Source organism: Larus michahellis, chromosome 9, assembly GCF_964199755.1.
Source record: "Larus michahellis chromosome 9, bLarMic1.1, whole genome shotgun sequence".
Taxonomy (NCBI): Eukaryota; Metazoa; Chordata; class Aves; order Charadriiformes; family Laridae; genus Larus; species Larus michahellis.
This window is the reverse complement of record NC_133904.1, coordinates 4920572-4945866: the sequence shown is the minus strand read 5'-3', so window position 1 is coordinate 4945866 and position 25295 is coordinate 4920572. Positions and strand designations below refer to the sequence as shown.

Sequence of the window (25295 nt, the reverse complement as noted above, 5' to 3'; positions counted from 1 at the left end):
ACCACCCGCGACTGATTCGGACCACGCGTTGTAGGAAAATCATTCAATCCTGATGGAAGACAGAGCGACAGAATTTTTACAGGCTGAGATCCCCGTGTCACATTTCGACCTTCTTTCTAATCACTGATTTACTTCTGTCGCTCCTATCTCAACCTTCTCCGCCCCTTCTACCACTTGCCCATAAGAGAGTCCTGACATCCAGAAGCATTTTGTACTTTTAGTCTCCCTTTTTCCTCCAAAATACCCAGTGCTTACTCCATCACAGCTAGTGATAGCGCCCCTCCGAGGACCTTTTTCAAACCACCGGGCCCATCCCTATCAATAGGGTCTTGGAAACAATTAAAATCAGAAATACACACAAGGTAAAGCACCGCTTTTTTTCCCCTGAAAGAAGAAAATTACATTAAAATTAATTGTAATCCCCCAAAGACGTTTGCCAATCTCCAAGATGTTCTCTAATCTTTTATTTTAAAATTATGTTGTTTTCATTTACAGCCAGGGATGCATTAATATTTTACGGCGTGTGAGATCATCTGTTTAAGCACATCCATGATTAGATCTGTACAATGTCCCATGCTGGCAAAACAAAACCACAAGATGAACCAGTAATACGTACATAATGAAAACAGCACTTTCATGACACTGCAAAATTGGATATTCCTGAGAGATCGCCCTGAGCTTTAAACACAACACAAGAAAGGATTTCACTGTCTGCAAAGGTGGAATAGGGATGGCTTCTGTTAACACAGCGCAAGTAATAGGATGAATTTAAATAAGAAAAGGAAGATTAACATTAATTCTTCGAGCCAATCCTCTGTGTACACAGTGCTCGGAAGAACATGCTGCGTGTAGGAAGTCACCACTGGCCAAAACTACTACTTTCTGTGCTACAATAAGAACGGATCTTAAAAAAAAACACCAAAGAAAACTCTTTCAGGTAAGGTAACGCACCGGAGAATCCTCCCCATCTCTGACTTCCCTGCGGTCCTGGGCAGACCTCAGCGCCCAGCCTGGGCTCCCCTCCCCACCTCTGCCAGGGCACCTAAACTTCTAGTTTTGATTCTAGAAATCCTACATTCTATAAGTTCTATAAACAATACCATTTTCATAACTTCCACAGATTTTCAGCAAGTAAGCAAGCAATTCTATTTCACGCTTTGATTAGCTCTCACTGCCTCACGCCCCAGCAGCAGTTTACTAGATCTCTGCAGCAGCGTATGGAAGAGTTTTTTTTGTTTTTTTAATTAAAAAAAGAGACAAAACCAAACAAAAATTCACTCCTTTTTTGAATAGCACTGAAGTCCATCACGGAGTAATGTCTTAATGTCTCCTGAGTCCCTGCTCTGGACCAAACCCTTCAAGAGGACTGTCCCCCAGCCGGGAAGCCCTGGGCTCTGAGGCCCATTGCTGCGCATCGCTGCGCACAGCGGGGCCCGGGGGGCTGGGAACCCTCGTCTGAAACAAAACCAAAGCAAAGCAATCCCCTCCCCTGGCAATGCGCTCCTTGGGAAGTACTGCTGCGCTTCCTTGCAGGGCGCACTATGTTCTCAGCTGAGGTGAACCAGTGTTTGGGATGCGAAACAAAAGCAATCTCAATTGAAGTGCATCTGAAGCCACAAATACCGCTGTTAGAGCTCAGCTGGCACAACTCTGCATGAACAGAAGTCAGGCACCTGAGCACAGCCTTGTGACACCCAAAAAGCAGCTGGCAAAACCAATCTGTGCTGGGAGAATTCCCCGGGCACTCGATGCTGTATTGTAACGGGCACGTAGACATATAAACACTGTTAAACTATTGCTTGGGTCTGAGTCTTTAAAACGCCTTTCATAGCGAAAGTGAAGCCAAACTCTAAAACTGCGCTATACCCTCACCCACAAACGAGGAGGAAAGCTTGAGACATAAATATATAAAATCCATTTCTGTTACTTCATTGCTGTTTCCTTTCCAGCTGACTGCTGTGTCCCTGAATAGAAGCGTTAGCCGGAGCCAAGAACACTGGATATTTGCTGGCGCGTCGCCCCGAGGCCTAAGGGCAATGCTAAGGAGATACCACAAGCAGTGGAGTAATGCATGTGACATCAGCACAAACAAGGACATGTGATGTTTCTTTTAAGCCATTCCAGATTTAAAAACCCTACAGAGTTCCCATAAAAGGATTATTTTTTTTATTTTTAACTCTGTGGGTTGAAAGACCTTGCTTACATTATCTTAAACAAAAAAAACACCCTGCCAGTAGACAATGGAAGAATTTACAGGCTGTTAATACAACCTGAGCACTTTTATAAAGTACATTTCTGACTGGTGGCAAGTGAGCTCGGGGAAGTTGGAGGCATCGTCACGACACAGAGGAACAGCCAGTGTCCTTCCCGTGCATCTTCTGCTCAAAGAACTGAGCAGAAACCGAGTTACTTTCTGCACTGAGACAGTAAAAAAGAGAAAATGGAAAGTTCCTATAGAAGCCGCATTCCATTTGAGTTTGTGCTTTGGGTCAGACTTGATTTGGGGGGGGCGGGGGAGTGAATAGACCTCTCCCGTTCTGCTGCTGCGTGCTGACATTACCTCTGCATGGCAGAGCCTGGTTTCTAACCGAGCGCTCGCCAGGAACAAAGGGAAAATCAGCAGTGTGTAAATAGTCTAGTCATCTACAATACGTGTGGGGGAAGCAATTTTGCTTCAAAAACAGAGTGGAATTCCAGCCTCCACAACTTTTAAAAGCCCCATGGGAACACACTGTCTGAAAGCTTCAGCTGTAACAAACCTTCCTGCCACGCAGCCATCACCTGATGAACACTGCCATAACAATGGGAGTACATAAAAACAGAGCTTATTACACAGGAAGAGGAGAAAAACAGCAAAGCTCCTCCTGGCACCATCTTATTGAACCATCTGTCTTATTGCATGGTTCTGTCTGTAAAACCATGCAAACTATGCCAAGAGGGTGTAGCATAAACAGAGCTGAGTCCTGTTTCACCCTGCGTAAGAGTAAAAAGCCTCTAGAAATACCATTCCCTTTGTGCTTAGCCTTTTCACAGGGATTTACCACCTCTCTGAAGCACAAGACAACCGTGCCGTAAAATTCCCCTTTGCACAAGCGTCCGATCCAACCAAGCTGCGGAACAGAACCTCTCCTGTTCTTCAAGTGTCCTGGGTCTCTGATCCATCTAAACCTACTGACTGGCTGCTCCCAGGGGCTAGCAGAGCAGAGCCACTAACAACCATTACTGCTGTTGCAGTCTCAGGAGAGATGGGACACCCAAGACCGCTTGCACCACGTAGCATTCGTGCAGGGGGGGCAACAAGAGACCCTTGTGAAAACCGCGGCACTGTGGCTGGAGCGTGCACGGCTGTGTCAACAGTCACGTAATCTGCAGGGTTAAAAATAGTAGATTCGGTGACAGTTGCAGCAAGATTCTTCTCTCTATTCTCATCCAAGCTTCCCCACAGCAGTCCACCTCCTCCACCTGTTCCGGAGGTTTTTGTATGTCAGCATATTCCCCTCTCTCTGCAGAAAGGTAAATTTGTGGTCTGCCCATAATTTCAGTTGTTTCGAAGTAAAACTAATTTAAAGAAAAAAGTATCTCTGCATTTGTAGCCTACCACAGAAGATACACAGAAGCACAGTTCCTGGCTCCCCTTCTCGCTTGCTTTCACACAGGACCAAGCACAAGACGCACCTTGACTTCCCTGCAGGAGGTGGACTTTGCTTTCTGGACAGCTTGGGGTAATACTGTGAGTTAATATTATAGTATTACGGACCACTCAGCCCCCACCAGTAAGAATCTGTGCTGTCTAAAAAACACCTTCCACTGGCACAGACATGCCAAGAGACCTGTCTTTCCACAGAATCTTTAGGAACCTCCACAAAAAAGAGGAATCCCTGTTTTACAGAGTTTTATGGAGTGATGAGAGAGCAGTTGCCTGGGGGTGCACGGCAAGGTCCCTCTGCAATTTCAGGGCTCTCTGCAACTCTGTTACAAGCACCTTTCTGTCCATTGTGCAATTTTCTTGTTAGGTGGGTGCTGAGCAGCAGGTTATCAGACAGCGGGCGAGGGGAGAGGAGCTCTGCCTCCAGCCCAGGTCTCTGCGCCTGCAGCAGCAACACTGGTGAGGTTCAAGGCTGGCAGCACTCGTCAGGTTACCGAGTGCTGCACAGCGTCTTTACAGCGTCTTGGGAAAACGGGATGGAAGGCAGGGAAAGAAGCGAGAACATGGTAAAGAAAAGCACCGTAGTAACGCAAAATAGGTGCTTTGGGTGCCAAACGCATGAGCATGGAACAAAGGTGAAGATTATTCCTGGAGCTCCCTACTGTTATTCCTACAACAGCCTGTTTAGATTTCAGCAGGTTTGGGTGTCTGTCCTAATAGAAAGGCAAAACAAGTTGAAAGGGAACTAAAGCAAGTCAAAATAAGCTTCTAAGCTCAACACATTCAATTATTTTTTTTTCTTTGCATTTTGGACAGAATCAGGATGTTTTATACACAACTGTATCACCAAAAAAAGAGACACCACTAAAGTGGATGTGCCTTAGTTCTGAGTTCAGCCCTGTTCCTTGTTCTGATAGAGAGATGCTGCAAAATTCAAAGGAAGGTTTGTTTTTTTTTTTATTCTGTACCTCCGCAATGTCGGGCTGAAGGCTTGGTGGCCATAACTAACGTGTGAACAGCTTCTTCATTAAAATCGGCACAGAACAGGCCTCTGCTGTTATACACCCGTGCAAAGGTTTGCTCTGCCAGACACAAACCCAGTTCTCCCAGCTCACAAGCCAGTTACCCTGAAAATGGATTCATCCAGTAGCAACACCCAGCACGCAGAGGACTATCTGTGAGGAGGAGGAGGGAGGAGAACGGGCCGGGTGGGCTGCAGTAAAGAGACCTTCTTGCTGTAACTCCCCTCCTGCCGCCCTGTTCATACCACACCTGCCCCAGGTTAATGGGGAATTTCTCATAATCTCTTACCGAGTTTACTTGCACTGTAGAGGTATTTTTTCCCTGTGGACTCGGGGAGCCGATCCCTTTGCACCCCCTATTCTTCCCCCATTTCTGCCTACTCCCCCCCTCCATTACACAGCTCTGACCGTGCTAAACAATCTCCAGTCAATCTGACTGCCAGAAATTCTCCTCAGCATCGTGGAAGGGAAAGAATGTGAAACCGAGGAATCACATGGCAGCTACACCTCCCCCTGCATATACCACCCACCCCCCTCAAACAACAAAACAACACTGCCTGTCATCTGAAACCAAAGCCAGGGATCCAGCCAAAAAAGCTCTTTTCCTAAGAATCCCAAGCAGCTGAGGCCCTTAAGTGATTGTATCCCTTCTGTGGGCCTCCAACAAATTTCAATAACTGCAAGACGCAGTATTTCCTTCCCAAAAGCCAGTTTGGGAAGTATATCAAAGTAATAAAGTCTGAACAACCGAAACTGCTGCACACAAAAGCCAGCAGAAGTATTTCAGCAATGTAAAGCTAAAAACTGAAGCCCGCTGCACTGCGCACCCTCCTCTGCTGCAAGGCTCTGTATTGGTTCCAGGGGCAGGCAAAGGTTTTTCTGCCCACTTCTTTCTGCGCTTACAGGAAGGGAAACTGTTAGCAGGGGAGATTTGTTTATCTCAATGTGATGAGCACTGTGACTGAAACCGCAGATCCAACGCCGCTTCAGACAAAGGAACAATACATTCATCTTTCTGTATGCTGAACCAAAAAGCTGAATTCCCCAGTTTATGCACAATACTTTTCAGCTCGTCCTATGCTCTTTTTTTCCTCTTTATGCTCAACAGAATTACTTTAAGCAGAAAGGACAAGATTTAGGCACAAAGTCTTCTGCTGTAGCAAATGTCACTTATGAGCTTTTATTAAGTCTAATTTTATTCAGGAACACACAGATTAGGTTTTGTTTCCTTATTAGGGGAGATAGGCCAAAGTGAGATTCTGGCCACAAGCAAAGTTGTTTTCTGGTACCTCTAACTACTGTAAAATACGAGACTGTTCAAGCAGCACCTCACATTACTCTCACTCTTTACTAACCCCTCCTCTGGTAGATGGAGCAGAAGCAAACATCGAAGGGATCAGGAAGAATAAAGTGTGCACTGAGAACAGAGGTAACTGTTGACACTTACAGCATGTCAGGACAATTATCTGGTTTTTCCAGCAGACCTCCTTCCATCACAAAGCGGAGCACTTGTTCATTGGTCATGCCTTGGTATGGCTGCTCCGCTAGCGTTGCGATCTCCCAAAGCACAACACCGAAAGACCTGGAAAACAAATCAGAACTTTAGAAAGCCAAGCAATCTTTACAAGGCTATTTTTCTTAGATGACGCTGAGCAGGCAGGTGTCAATGGGCATTTTCTTTTACCAAAAAATTCCAATTGCTCAAAAAGTATGCAGCTACGGTGATAGCCACGTCACCTAGCATAAGGGCCTGTTGACTTCAAACACTTCTAGTCAATAGTGAGAAACAGGCTCCCAGTTCTGAGTGATTCTTCAGAACAGCCTCTGTAAGAAAAGACTGGTAACATCCATCTCCACTTTTCACACCATAATCTACAGCTCAGAGCTGGTCATGATTATGATCATTCAGCGGTCCAGTATGACTTGGTTACACTGGTTCTGGACAGGTCAATCAGTAGAAAAGCCACACAAGGTCACCGCGTTCATCAGAAGCCTCCTAAGTCAGAGGAGGCTTAAGCTGCGAGCTTGCCTGAAGAATCAGCCCACATCTCATCTCCCTTTCCCATGGCTTTGGGTTCAGACTTTAGGTGCACTGTGAGGTGGGAAGAACAGTGGAGAGGGCAAAAGCAAAGATGCAGGTAAGGAAAAAAAAAGTTAAAAATTTCTGTTCCTTTCTCCGCACTTGCTGTACAGAGGACCTCAGGCTGGACAGACACACCTGATCATTAAAGTCTGCAAAAAGATCCATGTGTAGCTGCGTGCAGGGAATCAAACCTTCTAAGCAGGTGGAGAAGTTGCAGAGACTGGTTATTTAAAGTGAGCTCCACAAGCCCCCCCCAAGCCACAGATATAGCAAGAAAAAAATACGTATGTTAAAAAAATTAAACTAAAAATCTTCATGTAACTTATCTCAGGTACTCCTGATAGCAGCTGAGAAGGCAGTAATGCAGAACTGTAAGCTCTCATTCCACTGCAAGCTGCTTTTCATCAGAAATACTTGAGTCACACAAATCTGATTTAAAAGCTGCATTTTTCCCTTACCACTCGAGCGAGCCGAGAGCCAGACAGCAAGTGCACACCACCACACCTGGGCATCTCATCTGCCTACCACTAAAAGCAAGCAAACCAACAAACCTCTGTTCCCCAGGCACAAAAACACTTTTTGGGCAGTACTTTCCATTTATCACTCTCATTTGGTTTCGTCCACATTCTGAGGCAAAAGTGCAAAGTAAGGATCAAGGCATTCGACTCACAGAAGCAAGCAACAAAACCAATTTTTGAAAAAGACATGGAAGAAATGTGAACGTTCTCCAGCTTCTTGTACTAAGACCCTAATTTGCTGCTTCAGCAGCAAGAAGTTTAAGCCCCCCCAGGAGAAACTCAGTTACCCCTTTTGCAACATGTGTGTAACTATGTTCTTGAAACAGAGCTTCTAGCTCCTTCCAACTAACTACAAAGGACAGCAGAAGGGAAAAAAACAAGTCTGTCTAATAATAGGAATTGATTACCGGCGAAGAAAGATAAGCATAGTTATGTAATTGGGTGGTTTGGACGTAAGTATTGACACTTTCTAAAAATATCTCCGTTTAAAATTAGTTTATTGAGCAGACATGGCTCAAATTGTCTGTCCTGCGCTGAGGAGTCATCTACTTTTAGAGCTGCTGTGCAAAGAAAGAAAACCTAGATGCTGCCTTGCCTTCTGTGGCTAAAGTGCTGAGTCAAGCTTAGAGGAAAAAAAGCCTGGTTTCAATAGGGTATTGTTGTGAAAACAGGAGCCCGGTATTATTAGCTGGTTATGGCAGAGTGGTTTTATCTTTCAGTTACCCACTGTATCTAAAATGGTTTGTATCTGGAGCCAGAAGCCACAGACAGACTTGCAGTTGTTTGCCTTCCAGGGCAGGCAGGGACAGAGGGTCAACTCAACATTTTGGTGCCTTTGAAGCTACTCTGATCGCTGCAGGAATAACGCGAACAAGTCCTGCGCACCTACTAGTCATATTATCACAACAAATAAACTTACATTGCTCCTTCAAGGCAACTACCAGCTCTGAAAGAACGCAAGATGCCGAGGACTTATTTATAGAAATACACTCTCAGCCTGAACAGTATTACATGAATTTTAAAATGTTCTCCTTCCCTAACTACAACAAAAACAGTCTTGTCTAATTACCTCATTCTTCAGTCTGAAAAGCAATAAAAGAATGAATTGCTAAAATAAAGCTCCACCCTTCAAAACCTCCAGACACTCTTTTTGCCGTTTGCCATTTCACCTTACAGCTTATAAATCTTGGACTCTGACCACTCACACAGTTTTGTCTTTTTGACATTTTGGCTTCTAAAACTTATCTCGAAGAACACGGAACCAGATGTCACAATATCCTACCAAAAAGGCAGGAAAAACAAGCTCAACATTTTTTACTGTTTGATGAAAACAAATGGCCCCCAAAACAGCCAAGCTACGCAGTTTACATGAAGCAACTTCAAAATCTGAACAAATGCAAGGAGTCAGGTAATTTCTCCTGGCATGAGGAGACCTTCAATGTATTGTGTTTTGTCTAAAAGTCAGTAAGAGGTAAACTGGAATGATTCTTTCAGCCATAAGCAGAACAAGTAAATAGACACTATCTCATGACAGTGGCAAGTCAAACTCCACGACATTTGGAATTCAGGTTGAAATTTCTGAATCTGTAGCTGGGGATACATGTGGCAAACGCACATGTATACGTGTTCTAAACAAGCAGCATAGTCCTGGGTTTTGTACCTCAGGATGGTACACCTATGTGACCCAAACTTCCGAACAAGTCACTTCTAACAATTAAGATGACAAGCCACCCCCAGGAGGAACTGTCTGAAATACTGATGAGAACCGTGGACCCTCCTCCCCATGAAGCAATTTTTTCCTCTCTGTACTTTCAAGTAAAAGTCTGTCGGATTTTACTCCTCCTCCTCTTAAGATTTCCAAGCTTGTAATCAGTAAGCTACTTTCCTTGATGTGACTTCTGGCTAGGATATTTCATTCAGACTGTCCCGCTGATAAACTGCAATATTTTTTGCTCGACTTTGCTTTGGACTGAATGACCGATGAACACCAAATCTTCCTAACGTTGAAGGCAGAACTCACGTACTTCCTGCAACAACTAAAGTACTAATTTACCTCTGACGCTTGATTTGGCGTCACATCTGTGGGTTTTTTTGTTTGGAATTTGAGTTATGTTTAAACAGTAACGTCACTTAGCAGTCACAGGTGAAAAGGAGAGCGTGTATGGAACAAGCGCGGGACGTCAGCGCAGCACGTCAGCGCAGCGCACGCCTGACAGGCTGCAGCCGCTGCTGATACAATGGCTGGAATCGACGGCTGGGCTTCAAAGTTGCTGTTGTGCGGCAAGAAGGGGCAGGTCTGCCAGCTCTTCGCTCCGGGCTCGCTCAGTTCTACATCTGGGGATTTTCTAGTGATATAGTCCAAATTTCTGTCTGCTTTGTGAAGCCATTACAAGTCCCAAAATTCTTTTACTGCAGGGACACTGCCAAAAGCATGCCTGTGCTGTTCCATTAGATGAATGGCTGATACAGGGCTTCCCCTTCAACTCAAAGCGGTTATTTTCACCGCTTTCCAAGTTTGAGGGTTACTGGATTCATAAATAAGTTACTAGCCATATGTAAAAAAATTTAAGCAACATTCTGGTGCTTTGCTTTTTCCCTTGCTCCGTAATTCCTCTTACGAACGTTTCACTCAAAGCTGGTGCTGTGGACTACAGACCACCAACTCCAAAATCCTCAAGCTGTTTAAAGAAAACGCAGTTTACTACTAAAACACCATTCTACGGGCTTCTAGACGTTTGGAGGCAATCAGCTGCCAATTCTGTAACGGATCAGCAGTAAAAACATCTTGTTAGGAAGGCAGAGAAACCATAGAAGACAGAGTAGAGGTTTCGCCAGTGCACGTTCATCTCCTGCCAAGTCCTCCCTACCTATCTGCAAAAGTTTGGGGAAGTGGGGGGGGGGGGGGAGAATTGTTCCAGAGTATTACTTCTTCTAAGAAGTGTATTTTGAAATTTCCTGAATGCCTCTATTAATAACTTCACAGATAAAGCAACTAGGCAATGTGCTTTTAAAGAAAAAAACCTATTTCTGCATCTCGTGGTATATAAAACAAGCAAACAAAACTCCAAATGGAGAAGGATATACACAAGGGAAAACTCCCAAGAGAAAACCTGCTAGTGTACACAAAGCATCTGCGGGAAAGTAGAGTTATTTAGACAGAAGGTTTTGATAGAAAAGCAGGTCAGCACTATGAACCTTCCTATATTCTTGGCAATTTCTAATGCTTTTCTTGAAGGAGGGCAATTTGAAAAATGACAACTTGCTCTTCCAGGTGAAAGCAACGTTTTTCACTGTACAACTGATTTTACAACCCACAGCAGGAAACGTGCTGCCACCTCCAGTTTTGGAAATCCATTTAATTCTGCTCTCTCTGAGGGCAGAATTCAACCTCACGAGTTCTTGATTTTGCAATGGAAATATGAAATATAAAGCAAAGTACTTCACAGTGGAAGAGAGAGTTACCTTTGAAGAGACAGGAGAAGCAGTATACTTAGTTAAGCCTACTGAAACAAGAAAAGAGGCTACAAAGCAGAAAGGGAAAGACAGTTTTTCAGAACCCCTTTTTTGTTACCAGACATCGGAGTGCGTTGTGAAGACTCCATCTTTCAGTGATTCTGGGGACATCCAGCGGACAGGCAGCAAACCTTTCCCTCCTTTGCGATAATAATCTGTCTCGTAGATATCTCTTGTCATGCCAAAATCTAGAAAGGTATAAATGCTTTAAGTTTACATGATAAAATGATGAACATTTCCCCTAGTACAAGTCACTGTAGCCAGCAGAGAATGACAGTTTGGTGCAAAGAACCTGCAGTCTGTTACCAGGACACTTTACTTTGCAGGCACTTTACCTGCTGCCTTAGGGCTGGTGAGCTTCCCCCCCAAACAAAACCAATAGACATTTTTACCGTTGACTTCAGTGGGTGAGAAGACTGAATATTTTAAATATATTAATATGAAACGTTCCAGGATTTATGCTCAAGCCTTGTGGTAAGCTAAGTCTTCTGAAGGTCATACAAGTCACTAATCTGTTCTCTAAATTCAATGATTTCTTTTTAAGGAGTGTAAAGAGCTCCTTTAGTACTTAATAGAATCTCACATGTTGAGGGAAATGCTGCCTTTTTTTTTTTCCTCTCTTTCCAAAGGTGATTTCCAGTTCCTGTACAATATTCCATCTCAAATGCTACAGAGAATTAGGCTGGCTAACACAGACCAATATTAAAGACACACTTTGGGTTACAGGCATGTCCTTAGCTGTAAATACATAAACATTTGCAAGACCTGGATCTAACAATGCTCATCTCCTGACTGTAATTCAGACTTAATGCAGACTTTTTTTCCTGAACAGTAAGCCTGATGCACACCAAACTGCTGGGTCTTGGACTAGCCTATTTAAGCCAGTTACTGTGTTTTCAGACGCTAACCAAAAAGTAAATAGATCAGGTGGCACCAAATCTCTTACTAATGTTAAATGCCGTCTGCTAACACAGCGGTCCTAGGGCAAAATCCGTTTTTTTAACAATACAGACCTGTAGTTGCCCCTTTTTGGGGGGAAAAGTGGAGTGGAAAGAGGACAGAATTCCTCCAGTTCTCACAGGCGTTATTACCAGTTTACGACTTGGATGAGTGACCGACCACTGATCCTTCTGGGTCTTTGTCTGCTATGGACACTGGTACCCTCACAGATTATGACTAAAAGCCCATCTGTGCAGCTATTCCATCACTCCCACACACCAGGGTGACTTTATCCTGGCTGAATGGAAAATTCTTTAGAAATGTAATGCAAATAAGAAACAGATATGCAACAAGCATAGGACAGTGAAGCATAAAGCTCCTCCTCTGAGATTTAAACAGTCTGAGTTGGCATGTTGCAGTCAAGATACTCCTAAACTGTTTCTATATGAAGGGATTTTAAATATCGATAAATAAATGAGAGCAGTGCAGCTTATTTCACGAAATGTTTTCGGGGTAACCATGTACCATGGTAAAGGGAAGAAACGCACCATCTTCAGTTCAAAGAATTGTAAAACATGCTGGTGGGGGGAGGAAGAGTGAGAAAACTGGAACGGGAAGGATTCAAGGCTGACTTCCCCCGAACCTGCAGAAAATGCACAAAATCCCCCAAAGATCTTATTTCCTAATTAACTGACTCAAAATGAAATCATTTTTTCTTTCTCCCAAATGACAGGATTACTTACACAAATTATCAAAATAGCTGAGTTAAGCTCAGAGAAAAAGAATTAGTTTCCTACGGCAGAAGGCTGTTGCTATACATGTTATTTTAATATGCATAACTCAAAAACAGCCAAAAGCTTAAAATCACCCTCTCTGGAGAGAGGTCTGAAAAAACTCATCTGGCACTATTCTGGAGGGATGGTGAAGGGAAAAAAAAGTGGCGTTCTAACAGCAGAGCAGAGGAAAAACCATTCTGTTGTCTGGAAAGCAGAACTCCAGTTCAGACTGGAAAGCATCCAGCTGAAGTCAAGCCTTACATTCCTCTTCCAAATCAGATAATGCTTTAAAATAATCCTAAAAATTCTTATTCTTGAATCAATAACCAGGAGGCGCGATTATTTTCACGCATTAACAGCAAAGGGAATGACACACCAGTGGTAACGACACCATCCACCCAGATGTCTGCAGCATCTGCACCTCAAATCACTGCTTCACTACCTCTTTTTAAACCCACATGCTATACAATTTCCTCACTGGAACAACAGCAAGTAGAGGTATTCCAAGAGTTTCAACTCCATGTTGACTGCTCACAGGTCTTAAATCATAACAAGCCTTCATAAGGAACACATTTCATCCTGCAGAAATTTAAACTACAGCTAAGTTTCAAAAAGGTCTTTCAAAAAAATTAAAATGCCTTCTAAGGTGCCCATTTCTCAGGATGACGTTTTTTATTTGTACAGAAGTCACAAAAGCGCACCTCCAATTTTCACTGTGAAGTCTTCTGCCACCATGCAGTTTCTCGCAGCAAGGTCTCTGTGAACAAATTTGTTGGCGTTGAGGTATGCCATCCCATCAGCAATCTCTCCTGCCATCTGAATCATCTTCTTCAGAGTTGGAGGCGCCTGGCCAGGATTACTCTGAGCAAGATTAAGATAAAACAGGTAAGGGGGAAACAAAAGAGTAACCACTTCTACATCAAACTGTAGCATACTATGAGCCAGGCTAAACAGAAACTCATCATTATGTACACATAGCATCTGCTTAGTCCAAAAAATGGCCATATCACGCTGGGTTACAAACAGATCTCCCAAATAGTTCTTTTATAACAGGTCATTCTATTTTAGAGAATATGAGACAGAAAGACTTTTTGGTATAAGGATGTTCTTACAACTATGGAGTTTAAATGTCTATCCTTCTGCCACACAAGTTCTGAGATACAAAGCAGAGGGCTTATTTTAGAGATTTCTACTGTTTTACCATCATCACAAACAACCAGAAAATGTTAAATGATTTAATTTCCTGTTCCCCAGTCCTCCATAACCAGATGTCTCTTAAATTACTTCTGTTTGTAAACAGCAAAAAAGGTTATGGGACAATCTCTTCTGAAGCTAATTCACTCCTTAGCATCCAGGGATATATGGCTTCTGCCATTCTCAATCTCATGGATGAAGGAGTTCAGGTATTCATACACAATCAGTGAAGTCCCACCATCTCTAACCAGTGTGAATTTGCCTAAGCTTTACATCCCTTGGATAACCATCACTGACAGAGTACCCAAAACCACAGCCCCCTATACGGGATTCTACTAATGATAAAGATCCTAAAGCACACAGAGATCAAGCCACTGAACTTTATCACATCCCCATCCAGAGATTAAACTGTCCCTTACCCACCCTCCATGGGAAGTGTTCATGTCCAGTCCCATCATCACTTTCAAACTGTGCTACCTTGTGTTGAGATAATGAGCCATACCCACTACTTGCAGGCTCCCAAGACCCAAATGCAACATCCCCTATCAGAACCCAGAAGATAAAACCAAGAAAGACCAGAAGGACCAAGGTGAGTTGAATCCCCAGGAGGAAGAGTTAAATTATCAGTAAAGCCAGTGATCAGGCAAGCCCCCCATCCGCACCTTATTGAAGTATCCTGCCTGTCTCCTCTAAAGGTCCTCAGAAGACTGCGCTCAACTCTTTACGTTGCCCATCAAGGAAGACAGGGAATTTAGTCACGGCCCTACCACAGACTGCTTTGGAGAGCACCAGCATACAACAGAGAAAAGCCAAATACAGAGCTCATCATTTTGGTAATTTCTATATAATGTCATTGTCCCTTTTTATGAAGTTTGTTGAATTCAACCGAAACTATTTAATATAACCTGAAATACTATGAATCATAAATGCTAGTCAAGACCTTAGTCAATAGTCCTACTATTTTTTCCTGAATCTTTTAGTCAGTATGATTATTTTCTGTATCCAATCACTTAAGCAATCTGCTCTTGCTACACACAGCACCCTCCATTTATACCATCTTCACTCTCTTGTGCACATGTTGTGCTCATGTTCTGCTCCTTTAAGTTATTCACATCCGAATTTTTATATCTAGGGCAAAAGCTCTGAGCTCATTTTCTACATAGTCTACTATGATTTCAGTGGCAAGTGACCTATGTGTCATCTTCACCCTTCAGACCCTGCATCCTATGTGGCAATTTTATCTGTTAGACTGATGGCCTACATATTAGAGTATGCATATTAGCTAAGATACTAGATTTTCACTTTGCAGCAGAGGCAACATGCAGGATATGCAACAAGAAGCAATTATCCCAAAACGCAAGCTTCAACCAGCCAAATTTTTGTTTAACATCTTGATGAGAAATTAGATTAGACTTAATTCAAATCTCAAAAACAGGACTCAGTAACCCAAGAAGGGACCTATTCCATGCAGCGCACTGGGCTATTTCCAATAGCTACCTCATGAAAACAAGTGTTGCAGATCACAGAGCAGCTCATGTTTTGTTCTTAGAGCTTAAGGAGAGGGCAAGAAAGGCTAATTGCCTGCTGCTTCCAACGTGATGCTGTTTCATTCAAGATGATTCTAACTGAAGAAATAAAAAAAAAAAAAAAAAACATCCAGCAACTCATGACTCACCTCTGTGTCTGGCCTCAATGATCTCAGGTAACTTTTGAGGTCCCCACGTGTCATCAGCTCCATGATAACCAGCGTAGGCTGGCCCTGAGAAACAACACCAAGCAGCCGAACCTGGAAGAGGAAAAATAAACATTCAGTTACAAATACAGCTAATTAGTTCATGTCGATATTGTAGCCCCAAACACCTGTGAATCTGTGGGAAAGGTCTGAAAGTAGATTTGGTTCCACTTTCTGACTCCTGTTTCACAATAATGTTATAAAGCTGCGCAGAGTTGAAGCTAAAATCCCAAGTTCCCGCTTCAGTCAGTGAAGATGTGCCCTGTATGAATCACAGCCTCGTCACATTTTCATGACTTACCACATGGTGACAATTGAACTCCTTCATCACCGAGGCCTCATTTAAGAACTCTATCCTCTCACGCATGCTTGCAGACTCATTAACAGTCTTGATGGCCACCCTGGTCTCCGGCTCATCCTTCACCACTCCCTTGGCTATTCCCTCGTACACCATCCCAAAGGAACCTTGCCCAAGCTCCCGACACATGGTGATCTTCTCACGGGGCACCTCCCATTCGTCTGGAACATACACTATGGAGAGAAAGAACAGGCCATGATGTTCCGCTTTTGCAAGTGGTGCAATCACCCACCGCTTTACGATATCAACTGCCCTAACAGTTTTACTTGTAAAAAAACATTAGACACAATGCTGAGACCTTGCACGATGTATGCAAATAGTTCTTTCCCATACAGGGCTAGACAGATGCTTGGCACACAAATAAATCTTAAAGAAATGTATAAAGTGGCCTCACTATGGTACTGACATAAGAGGATAGAAATAAGGAACCTCAAAGCACAAAACCTGGGTGGGAAGAGGCTTGAATCAATAATTGAGGCTTGAGCTTTTCTTGGGATCCTTGGTTTTCTAATTCTTCCAGACAGCATCAAACATACTTGATCATCGGTATCAGTTTAGTGTCTGCTGTATTCTCTATTAACAGATTGACGTTATGACTAGAGGGAAAGAGACTCTCTGATCTAGTAGGCTCTTTGCATGAAACTATTCTGATCACTTGCACACACACTGTTGCACCAGTAAAGGCAGAACTTGCTGCTGCTGCTGCAAGCCTTTGATCTGAGGCAGAAGAGAGATCTCAGAAGGTGACTGCCAGGAGGGAGAACTGCCTCAGGCAAGAAGACATCTGAGCAGTCACTGATGCTGCTGCCTATCAGTCACCAAAGGAGGGGACGGTCGTGTCACATGCTCTGGGTGGGTGAAGTGACAGGATGCAAAAATAGAGGATTATAGCATGAACATCAACAGACCTTTAACCCTAATGGTGCCGCTACCAAAAATAACAGTAAAAGAGTCTGTTGCCACTCTGGTTAAACCCATTAGCCTCCTGGGGCCTTTTGGAAACGCTATTCCGGCAAGAATTCTACAGAAGTAGCAGCAAACTAAACCATAAACAGAAGAACTGATGCCTCAAGGAAATTCATCTGATGTTCTGATCTTCCTTCTGCACTTGAAGAGCTCCACGTGTACATAATCCGTACAGCATGGGCACACACTCATTACAGACAACCACACCTCTAGGGGGGGAATAAATTAATTATCTAGCAAGTAGGGTTCCAGTGGTAACCTGGTTGCTTTTTGTATTTTATTGTTTTTTAAAACAATTCATTTAAGCCAGAAAGCTGGATTTCCAGGGTTCTCTGTTCCACAGCAATCCCAGCACGTGGGCTGTCTGGAGACGCAGAGCTGAGCACCCCTGGACTGCCAGGCTCACTCAGCTGCTCAGGGACAGCCAACACAAGAACCGGCAGGAAGTTCGTTTACACCATTAGCAGGCACAACCTCCTGCGATTGTGAAGCACAGGAAAATAATACAGACCTACAGAAAGCAAAACCAAAAATATGCACGCTGTTCTAGGAACAGCAATTTTAAAGAATTTTTTAAAGAATTTTCTACTTCCTGGATTTAAACATGCGAGCGTTATCATCCACACAAAACTGTAACAAATTAAAGATGCCCCCCCAAACCCACACATCTGACTTCAGAACTACGATTATTTCACTCTGTTAGCAGAGCACTCAACACAAATGTACCAGCTGGGATCTAAACACTGCTACGGTCTATTACTTCTATGTACTGTCATCGTCAAACATATAAATCAGTCACAAATACATTAGGTCAACTAGAAACTACCTTTAAAATATTGTTTTGCCAGCTGGAGAAAAACAGGCTTATCTGCAGAAAATCTGCAGATATTAAGAGAAACAAATATGTATTACATTAAGCATCCGTGCTCATTTTAACACAGAATTTCTGCAAGTGATATGTCTGGAAGTCCACAATATTGCTTTTCCCTTTCTGTAACTGTGAAAAGTTGTTGGAGAGTTTTATTGGGATAGGAATTGAGGAGACAGTATTGTTTTTTGTGAGCGTTACTGTTTTCCACATGAGAATTACATAGAAACAAGCAGTGGGTTTATTCCGATAGGTCAGAATAGGGCTTAAAAAGGCAAACGTGAAAGATGATGAATTCATGAATTCTTCCTCGTTCCAGTGAAAACATCACTGGATGAGTAGACAGTACCCTGAAAGTGAAACCAATGCATCCAAAGTTGCCTCAGCTGAATAAACTACAGGAGACATTTCAAAAACTCCCTGGTTTCAATAGACAGGCGACATTTACGTATTATCAATGAGGGACTCCATGGCTGTGCCAATAAAACGAAGAGAGAAAGCGGTTTTACAACATCCCTTTTAGAGTTTCGTACCTTTCACAGTCAGACACAAACAGAATATATGACAGTAAAAGCATGAGAAGCGTAAATCCACACTTACCATCCGAAGCACTGAAGTACTCGGGGTTCACAGAAGCATAAAGTACTCCATTGCCCAGTCTGTCACTGTTCCTGTCGAAATATTTTTTTTCTTTTTTAATCTTTAAACCCAAGTAAATTTCAGACCACCTCTTCTACAGCTTTTCCATTTGCTCAACCACACAGGACTATTTACTGTATGTGGAGAGCTTTTCAGACAAAGGGGACAAACCAAGTTCTTATTCTACTTCACATAATCAATGGGAAAACAGCCCAGAACAGCTTTGCCAGGAAACCTGCAGTCTTCATGATACCAAATCAGCACCAGAAAAGCATAAACACAAGGTACTCTTAGCTGCTGGGTAACCTTCCTCTAAGGCAGGCAGTTGTACGGCCACGCACCCGGGAGATCCGTGGCTGAGAACATACTTTAACATCACCTGCTCTGCTGTGGGAGAGAAGTGATCTACCAAAGGACAAGATAGTTTTTAATGGGGAATTCCATTCAACTATTTTATAAGCATTTCTATTGTTTTATTTAAAAAAAAAAAAAACAACACACATTGCCTCCTCCACCCCCCCGCATTTTACTGGGGTGATTTTCAGAATAAGACATATTTATTCAGCAGTGAGAGAGCTCCTGCAGGAGGCAGGCTGTAGAAATAAACTCGTCAGTCAGACCTCAGAAAATCAAAGACAGAAGATTCTTGTGGGCTAGAACAACAATTTAAAGAAGGATGAGTTATGCGGCATTTCACTGAGGAGAGCCCACGGGAAGGCCAAGCAGGTATTGTACTTCACTGGATACAAAGCCCTTTCTGAAGTGTTTGAGGAGGACTGCTGCTATCGTCTGCACACAAATGAATTAGAGCTGGAAATAATGGGATACTCAATGAGTATAATTTATATGAGTGTAATAAAAAACCTCCATATCTAGAAAGTTGCAAGGCTGAACATTTGCACTGACTTTTATTAAGTTCTCATTATGTATTTCAATTAAATAAAAAAACCAAATCACTAGTTACAAAAAACAAAACTGAGGAAAACAAATCAATAGACCAGTCCCCTAGACTGCTCTGTCCAGGATGTAATTTTTTAAGTGGAAGTAAAGACTTCAAAAAACCTCTAGAATTTGCCAGAAATCAAATTATCCTAAATTGAAACAAGCTTTCATGATTTATATTGACCTGTATTTCAGTCAAAGCTTGTGATTATATAGGTTCAGCGTCTGCCACCATAGTCCCTCTGGATATGTTCCTGACAACCCGTCCTCTTCCCTCTCAAACACGATACTGTAATAAAAAGCCTCTTCATATCTCAAGCAGCAGCCAGATGCTCGCTGGTAACTCTAAACCACCTCTTTTTAAACACCAGCAAGACAGAATCTACTTTAGCTTCTCGAGTCCTCTGAAGGCTGTTTCCCTTTTTAATTTCTAACTTGCTCCATGGGCACAGATTTGAAAATAAACATTCCCCACAAGCACGTACAACTCACCTCTTTTTGTTGAAGACGTACAGCATTATCAGCAATCCCCCAATGATGAGCAGGAAAGCAATCGGGAGCACAATTATCAAGTGCAGGAAGTTTCCATAGTTTGCTGCTGCAACCAACAAGAAAACAATTGTATCAGGCTTTCTATAAAATCTCCGCTAACAAAGAAACATTCAAAACCCACTCAGTATATTTCCATACAGGGAAGAAATCAAAGTACTCATTTTCTTGTCTGATGTGGAAAAATGTACTCAGAAACACTCCCTGACTGCAGATGAGCAGAAGAAGAAAACAGACAGCGCAAAGTATTAATTTTGTACAGAACAGTGTCTGTCTGGGGTTTGTTTTCACAAGTTATGCCCAAGGACTTACATTCCTCAGTGAACAATATGTAATTGTACACTTGCATATTCACCTTTTTTCCCACCTTTTGATGACCTTGCAATTGCTTATACTTATATTCAGAATATGCACACACTGCTCTTTACTTCAACTTCTTCAAAGTCCAGCAATTAGAAAACCAAAAAGGAATAAAAGATGGGAGCTCCAGTATCCTGTGGATGCATCCGTTCTACAACTAAATGCAGAAGTTCTTGAGAGGGTCTTTGTGGACACTATGGTGACGTTCTTTCAAAATATAAACTACTCCCATTGTCAAGACCACCCTTTCATCGGGATGTTATCTTTATCAAACATCACTCAGAACAGGTCACACCACAAAGCATATTTAAAAAAACCTGCCAGCCTCTAAACAAATTATTGGTTTCGTGTATTATTTTGCAATTTAAAGCAGGTTTGCCTTATTGTCACAGGTTTTGTAGAATCCAACTCTGTGTTGTTATGGCTAAAACTACATTCCCAACAGAGCTGTACATCATAGGAAGCCACAGGAGCGTGTTTTACACACCGACCACTTGCGTGCCCCTCTCACATATAGAGAATGTGTGCAAGAAAAGGACCACACCTCAGATACATCTCCTGGTTGTCAAAATTGCCGAAAAACAGAACAGAGAAGAAATCCCAAAGAAACATCCAGCAAATGAGTATTCAGAGTACACGCAAGAGGCTCATATGCCCAGTTACATACGTAAACATCAGGAATTACTAAAAAGACAATAGTCCCGCGGTTTGACGCAGCCAACAAACATTCATCTTACATTTGGGTTGCACATAGAAAGAGACTGGCTCAGTCCACGACCCATTTCCAGCTAATGAAGTGGCCTGAACTCGAGCAGAATAGTTTCCGGGGTTCAGGTGAGTTAGTTTAGCTCCTCCAAGCTTCTTGTATTCCTGTCTGGAAATACATTCCCGCTTCTCCTAAAAGAAAAAAAGTAGTTTACAGTTCCCGTTAATATCTTCACATTCCTTCATTCTTGAGGAGTTGTGGAATTCAAAAACTGTTAAACAAAACAAAGAAATGGCATGGTGGTTGGTGCTGGGTGTTCAGAATCAGAATTACTATCTTTGGTGTGCAGCACGCCATTTTGTATATAAATTAGAGATAAAAGCAGTAACTCTTAACAGAGAAATGTCAAATCCTCACCTCTCCATGCTGCCCATATTTGATTTCATACATTAGTATCAGCCCATTTGGATTTGTAGGCTCTAACCACTTCAAGTAGACGGTATTTTCTTCTTTTGCTTCCCATGCTACCGTTCCTGGAATGTTATCTGCTCCCTCTGTAAAGTATTTACAAGTGATGTGAGAAGAAAATCTATTACTGAATCAGGACCTTATGCAAAAATAGAGGAAAACAAAAGGTTCATACTACTCTTTAGGTATCAAAGCATTGCGGTAAGCGCTACTCAAAGATGCAGAGAACAAAACGCACTGGTCAGGGGCCTGTTGGGAGAAATGAGCAATGTCTGAACTGCTGATTGCCAGAAAAAACAGTACAATGTATACAGCTTCACCAGGTACGGGCTCTGAGGTAGTCCCTGTGCTCTGAGTGTCTAACAACCTGTTAATCAGCATCTGGTTCTTCTTTCAAACTCTCCCCTCCACCGAAACGGTGCAGACACAGCTATTGCCACCAAATGGCTGTAAAAAGCAACCTGTCTGCAAACGGCTGTAAACACTTAAGATCTGACCCACTGACACCCCCTTCCTAAAACATCCAGTCTTAGGAAATCTGTCACGGTTTAAAATGGAGTCTCATCAGTCAATTCAGAAATTCCTTTATCTCTACTTCATTCTTGATAGTTTTATGTGTTTTACTCAAACCTTAACCGGAATATGAAGACTGCTTCAGTCAAAGCAAAAAAGTCACTTTTTCAAAAATACAGTTGTTAGGTTTAGAAGAAAGCAGAATTGTTCAGCCTTTAATTTTCAGGGCCATGCGCTAAAAATCTGGGACCACTTATTTCCTTTTCCCTGATCTCACAGTTTTCCTTATTTCCTTGAAATAAGCAATACTTTTTGCTTTTTCGCGGGCACAGCTGGATCTGGATTATGATAGTCTTTCCTTCCCGAAACAAAACAAAATTGCTACCATTCTGCATCAAATATTCCCAGACATCTGCTGGAGTCAGAAGCTCTTTGCTGGATGCATATGAGCTTACACTAAAATCATCTCTATTCTTCTCAGAAGAAGTACAATCTGTAGAAGTCCCAAACATGAGTACAGCATTCAATGCTTCCTATTTGAAGTACTCTAGACGCGGGCGACCGGGCACAAAACAACACAGTTTGTTTCCTGTTTCCAGGCTGGACAAATGCATGGTCATTCTGTGACAGAAGAAACATTTGGCAAACGTTCCCACCAGCAAAACTCTAACATCTGCAAACAGTTCAGAGCGAACACAGCTAAACTAAACATTAGCAGAGAAATGTTCCCCTGTCTCCATTCAGCATACAGGGAACTGGAGAGTAAAACCTTTTAACCCACCCTGTCTGTGGGTCTCACCTGCATCGCTGGGAAACAGACCCTCTCACAATGACCTCGGGACTCAACGCACACACTTCTACCTTTCTCCAGGTCACAGGAGAGACTCAATACATATCACTCAGTACACAAGAGACCAGTCAAGGACATTAAACTACTGTAACAAAGTTTTATATAGGTCCAATTCACTTTCTTGCATACAATTTTTTTATTATACCCCAATGTTTTTCTATCTGGTTTTGGGGGTTTTGTCCTGCCTGAGATTGCTCTCTCTCCAGGAAATAAACCTTTATACTTGTGAGAGCGTACCTGAAGGCATGGTTCTTGCAAAAACAAAGTTGGAAGCGCTACAGCCAAGTGTATCAGCTTCGTGGTTGCAGCTGTGAATATCAATGCGGTAAAGGGTAAAAGGCTGGAGATGGGAGATGACAGTTCTCTCCTTGCCATCCACTTTGGTCTCAAAGAACGGGTATTCCACCTCACTCTCCTCTGTGTCAGAAACATTGGTGAAGTGATCTGTCCCAGTCGCATTCCTGTTTCGAGTAGCCAAAGTGGCATTTGCGATTCGGAACACGTCCCTCCGCTTCCGATCGGGTCTGTGGAACAAACAGACAGGTATAGCAAAGGTCTCTCTAGAGAAACACCACTTTTCCTCCAGCTCTCTGAAAGAAAACCCAACAAACCAGTAAAATATGCAACTCTGCTATTAAAAAAGCTAAATAAAGGGAACTGCAAAACAAGACGAAAGCTTTCTCTTCATCAGAACCTGCAGCATGTCAGCACATCCTATTACTCTCTCTTTTGGTCAGATACCAACCAAAACTCTGAAGCTCACACTGAGCTCCAAGATAAATGTGCAAACTTCTGACCTCATACAGTAAACCGAACAGCAGAAACGGCTTCACTATTATTCAATAAACAACCTAGATTTGTATTTAATGACAGTGATGTTGACGCTTAAAATAAAAATCAGATGTTAAAGGTTGAAAAGGCTAGGGAAAAAACTGTTTTGAAGTTTGCTGGATTAGCAAAGCTAACTCTCAGTAGGCTTAACTTCCTTCTCAGTTGCAATGAAATTACAGAACTTTGAATGTATTGCGCTTAGAAAAGAAACCTTGGAAGGCAGCTGAAAACCATGAACGTTAACCACCACTACCGTGTGGTAATTTGTGTGCGTCTACTTCTCTCATCCAAACAAGAGCTCTGCAAAGGAACAATCCTCCTAAACGAGAAAACACAGCACTAACATTGTGTATGGCAAAGAGTTCACTGACCAACTTTGCTTTGCCTCCGGGCATCTGCATGAAAGTTATGCAGAGTTAAGAACCTGAGGATTTTCAGCAACACTACTACTTTCTCAAGCCTAAGAAACTGCTGTAGCGGACAAGCTTGAGCATCAGTACAAGCATCAGTATGAAAATACTTTTATAGACATTCGGATGGTATTAGCTAACCAACATGTGGAATGCTACACATCAGACTTGTCGCATGCTCTTGTGTCAGATCCAAGGCTGTTTTGTACAGGAGCACTAACTACAGCAGGCAAGCTGGCTTTTCCAGCTCCTGCTCTCCTAGTCTCCGGCATTTGCAGGACTGCTGACACCTGGAAAGCAATGCACCAGGGGAGTTAAAGAACAACGTAAGAGAGTCACGCTACAAAACCCGTTTTGGCTTGAATCCTATCCCGCCTGAAATCCCTTAGTCAGTGCCTGTTTAGCACCTGGTCAGTGCAACGGTTATCAAGGACAAAGGTGAAGTCTAACACATTTCTATCAGGGAGCGAGTTACAGATCAGGCAAATAAGGCCTCCCTCAAACACACAACAGGAAGAAAGATGACTCAACAGGAGAAGTTAATTCACTGTCAAATATACTGTCTTAGTACATTCAGCCACAAAACAGCATGATGCAAAGAGAGCCAAAACCAGGCTGACTTGGTTTGGAAATCTTCTGGCAGAGGTTGGATGAAATTAGTATTTTTATTTTTTTTTTTTAAGGAGTTCACTACAAAATTTTCCAAAATGCTTTTACTCTGTCTTAAGTTGTCATTTTGACACTCTCAGATGCCATATAATCCACAGCACAGAAATAAATGAAGACAAGCAAAAAACTTCCTAAGTTACCAAGAAATTGTTTTAAGCAACATATAAACAAATGTCTTAACTTGTCAGTGGGGTATGAGGGAGTTTCACAGGAGATGTAAGCACTTGTGCCTCCTCTATACTGCTGTTTATGAATTTACTAAACCTACTCACCTTGCTTAGGGTTCATTTACTGCTTTAACTCAGTGGAAAGAAAACTTTTGAAGTGCTAAAACCACATGGGATGCCTAGCACTGAACTGATGAACAGTTGTACAGATTTTGTGACAAAAGTAGTGAGAATAAAAAGTCCATTTTCAATCAGCCACAAAAGCACATGCCAATGCAAGATCCCAAAAGGCAAAACACTATCTATCACTGTTTTTATGGGATGCACAAAGTTTCAACTCTTTGGTGGTATGTGGGGGGATGGAGAGGACGACTACAGTGCTACCTTGCCTTTGGGGAAAAAGATAAAGAGAAAGCAACACAAAACTTGCTGGTGAGAACTACAGCCATATGAGGAAGAGAAAAAGACCTGCAGGACAGCCACAAGGCAAACGTGATTAAAGCATCAAGAGATTTGACACCATTGCTTTTCGGTCAAGCAGCTTCCTGCTTTTGTGAAAGGCACAGATAAAGACAA

The 25295-nt window shown here is 42.6% G+C and overlaps 1 protein-coding gene across 2 annotated transcripts in view; it reads right to left on the bottom strand.

Annotated features, from left to right (window-relative positions):
* The window catches only part of IGF1R (insulin like growth factor 1 receptor), a 190122-nt gene that overhangs the window by 2253 nt on the left and 162574 nt on the right, over window positions 1-25295 (bottom strand). Inside the window, exons 12-21 of one of the 2 annotated variants that reach the window (XM_074601120.1) lie at window positions 22880-23166; window positions 21229-21365; window positions 20843-21002; window positions 19689-19794; window positions 18216-18286; window positions 15725-15954; window positions 15367-15477; window positions 13199-13358; window positions 10841-10970; window positions 6116-6250 (exon numbers count right to left, since the gene is read on the bottom strand). In XM_074601120.1, coding sequence (XP_074457221.1) covers window positions 6116-6250; window positions 10841-10970; window positions 13199-13358; window positions 15367-15477; window positions 15725-15954; window positions 18216-18286; window positions 19689-19794; window positions 20843-21002; window positions 21229-21365; window positions 22880-23166 — 1527 coding nt within the window. The remainder of the gene's footprint in view (window positions 1-6115; window positions 6251-10840; window positions 10971-13198; window positions 13359-15366; window positions 15478-15724; window positions 15955-18215; window positions 18287-19688; window positions 19795-20842; window positions 21003-21228; window positions 21366-22879; window positions 23167-25295) is intronic. The other variant, XM_074601121.1, reaches the window with a different exon arrangement.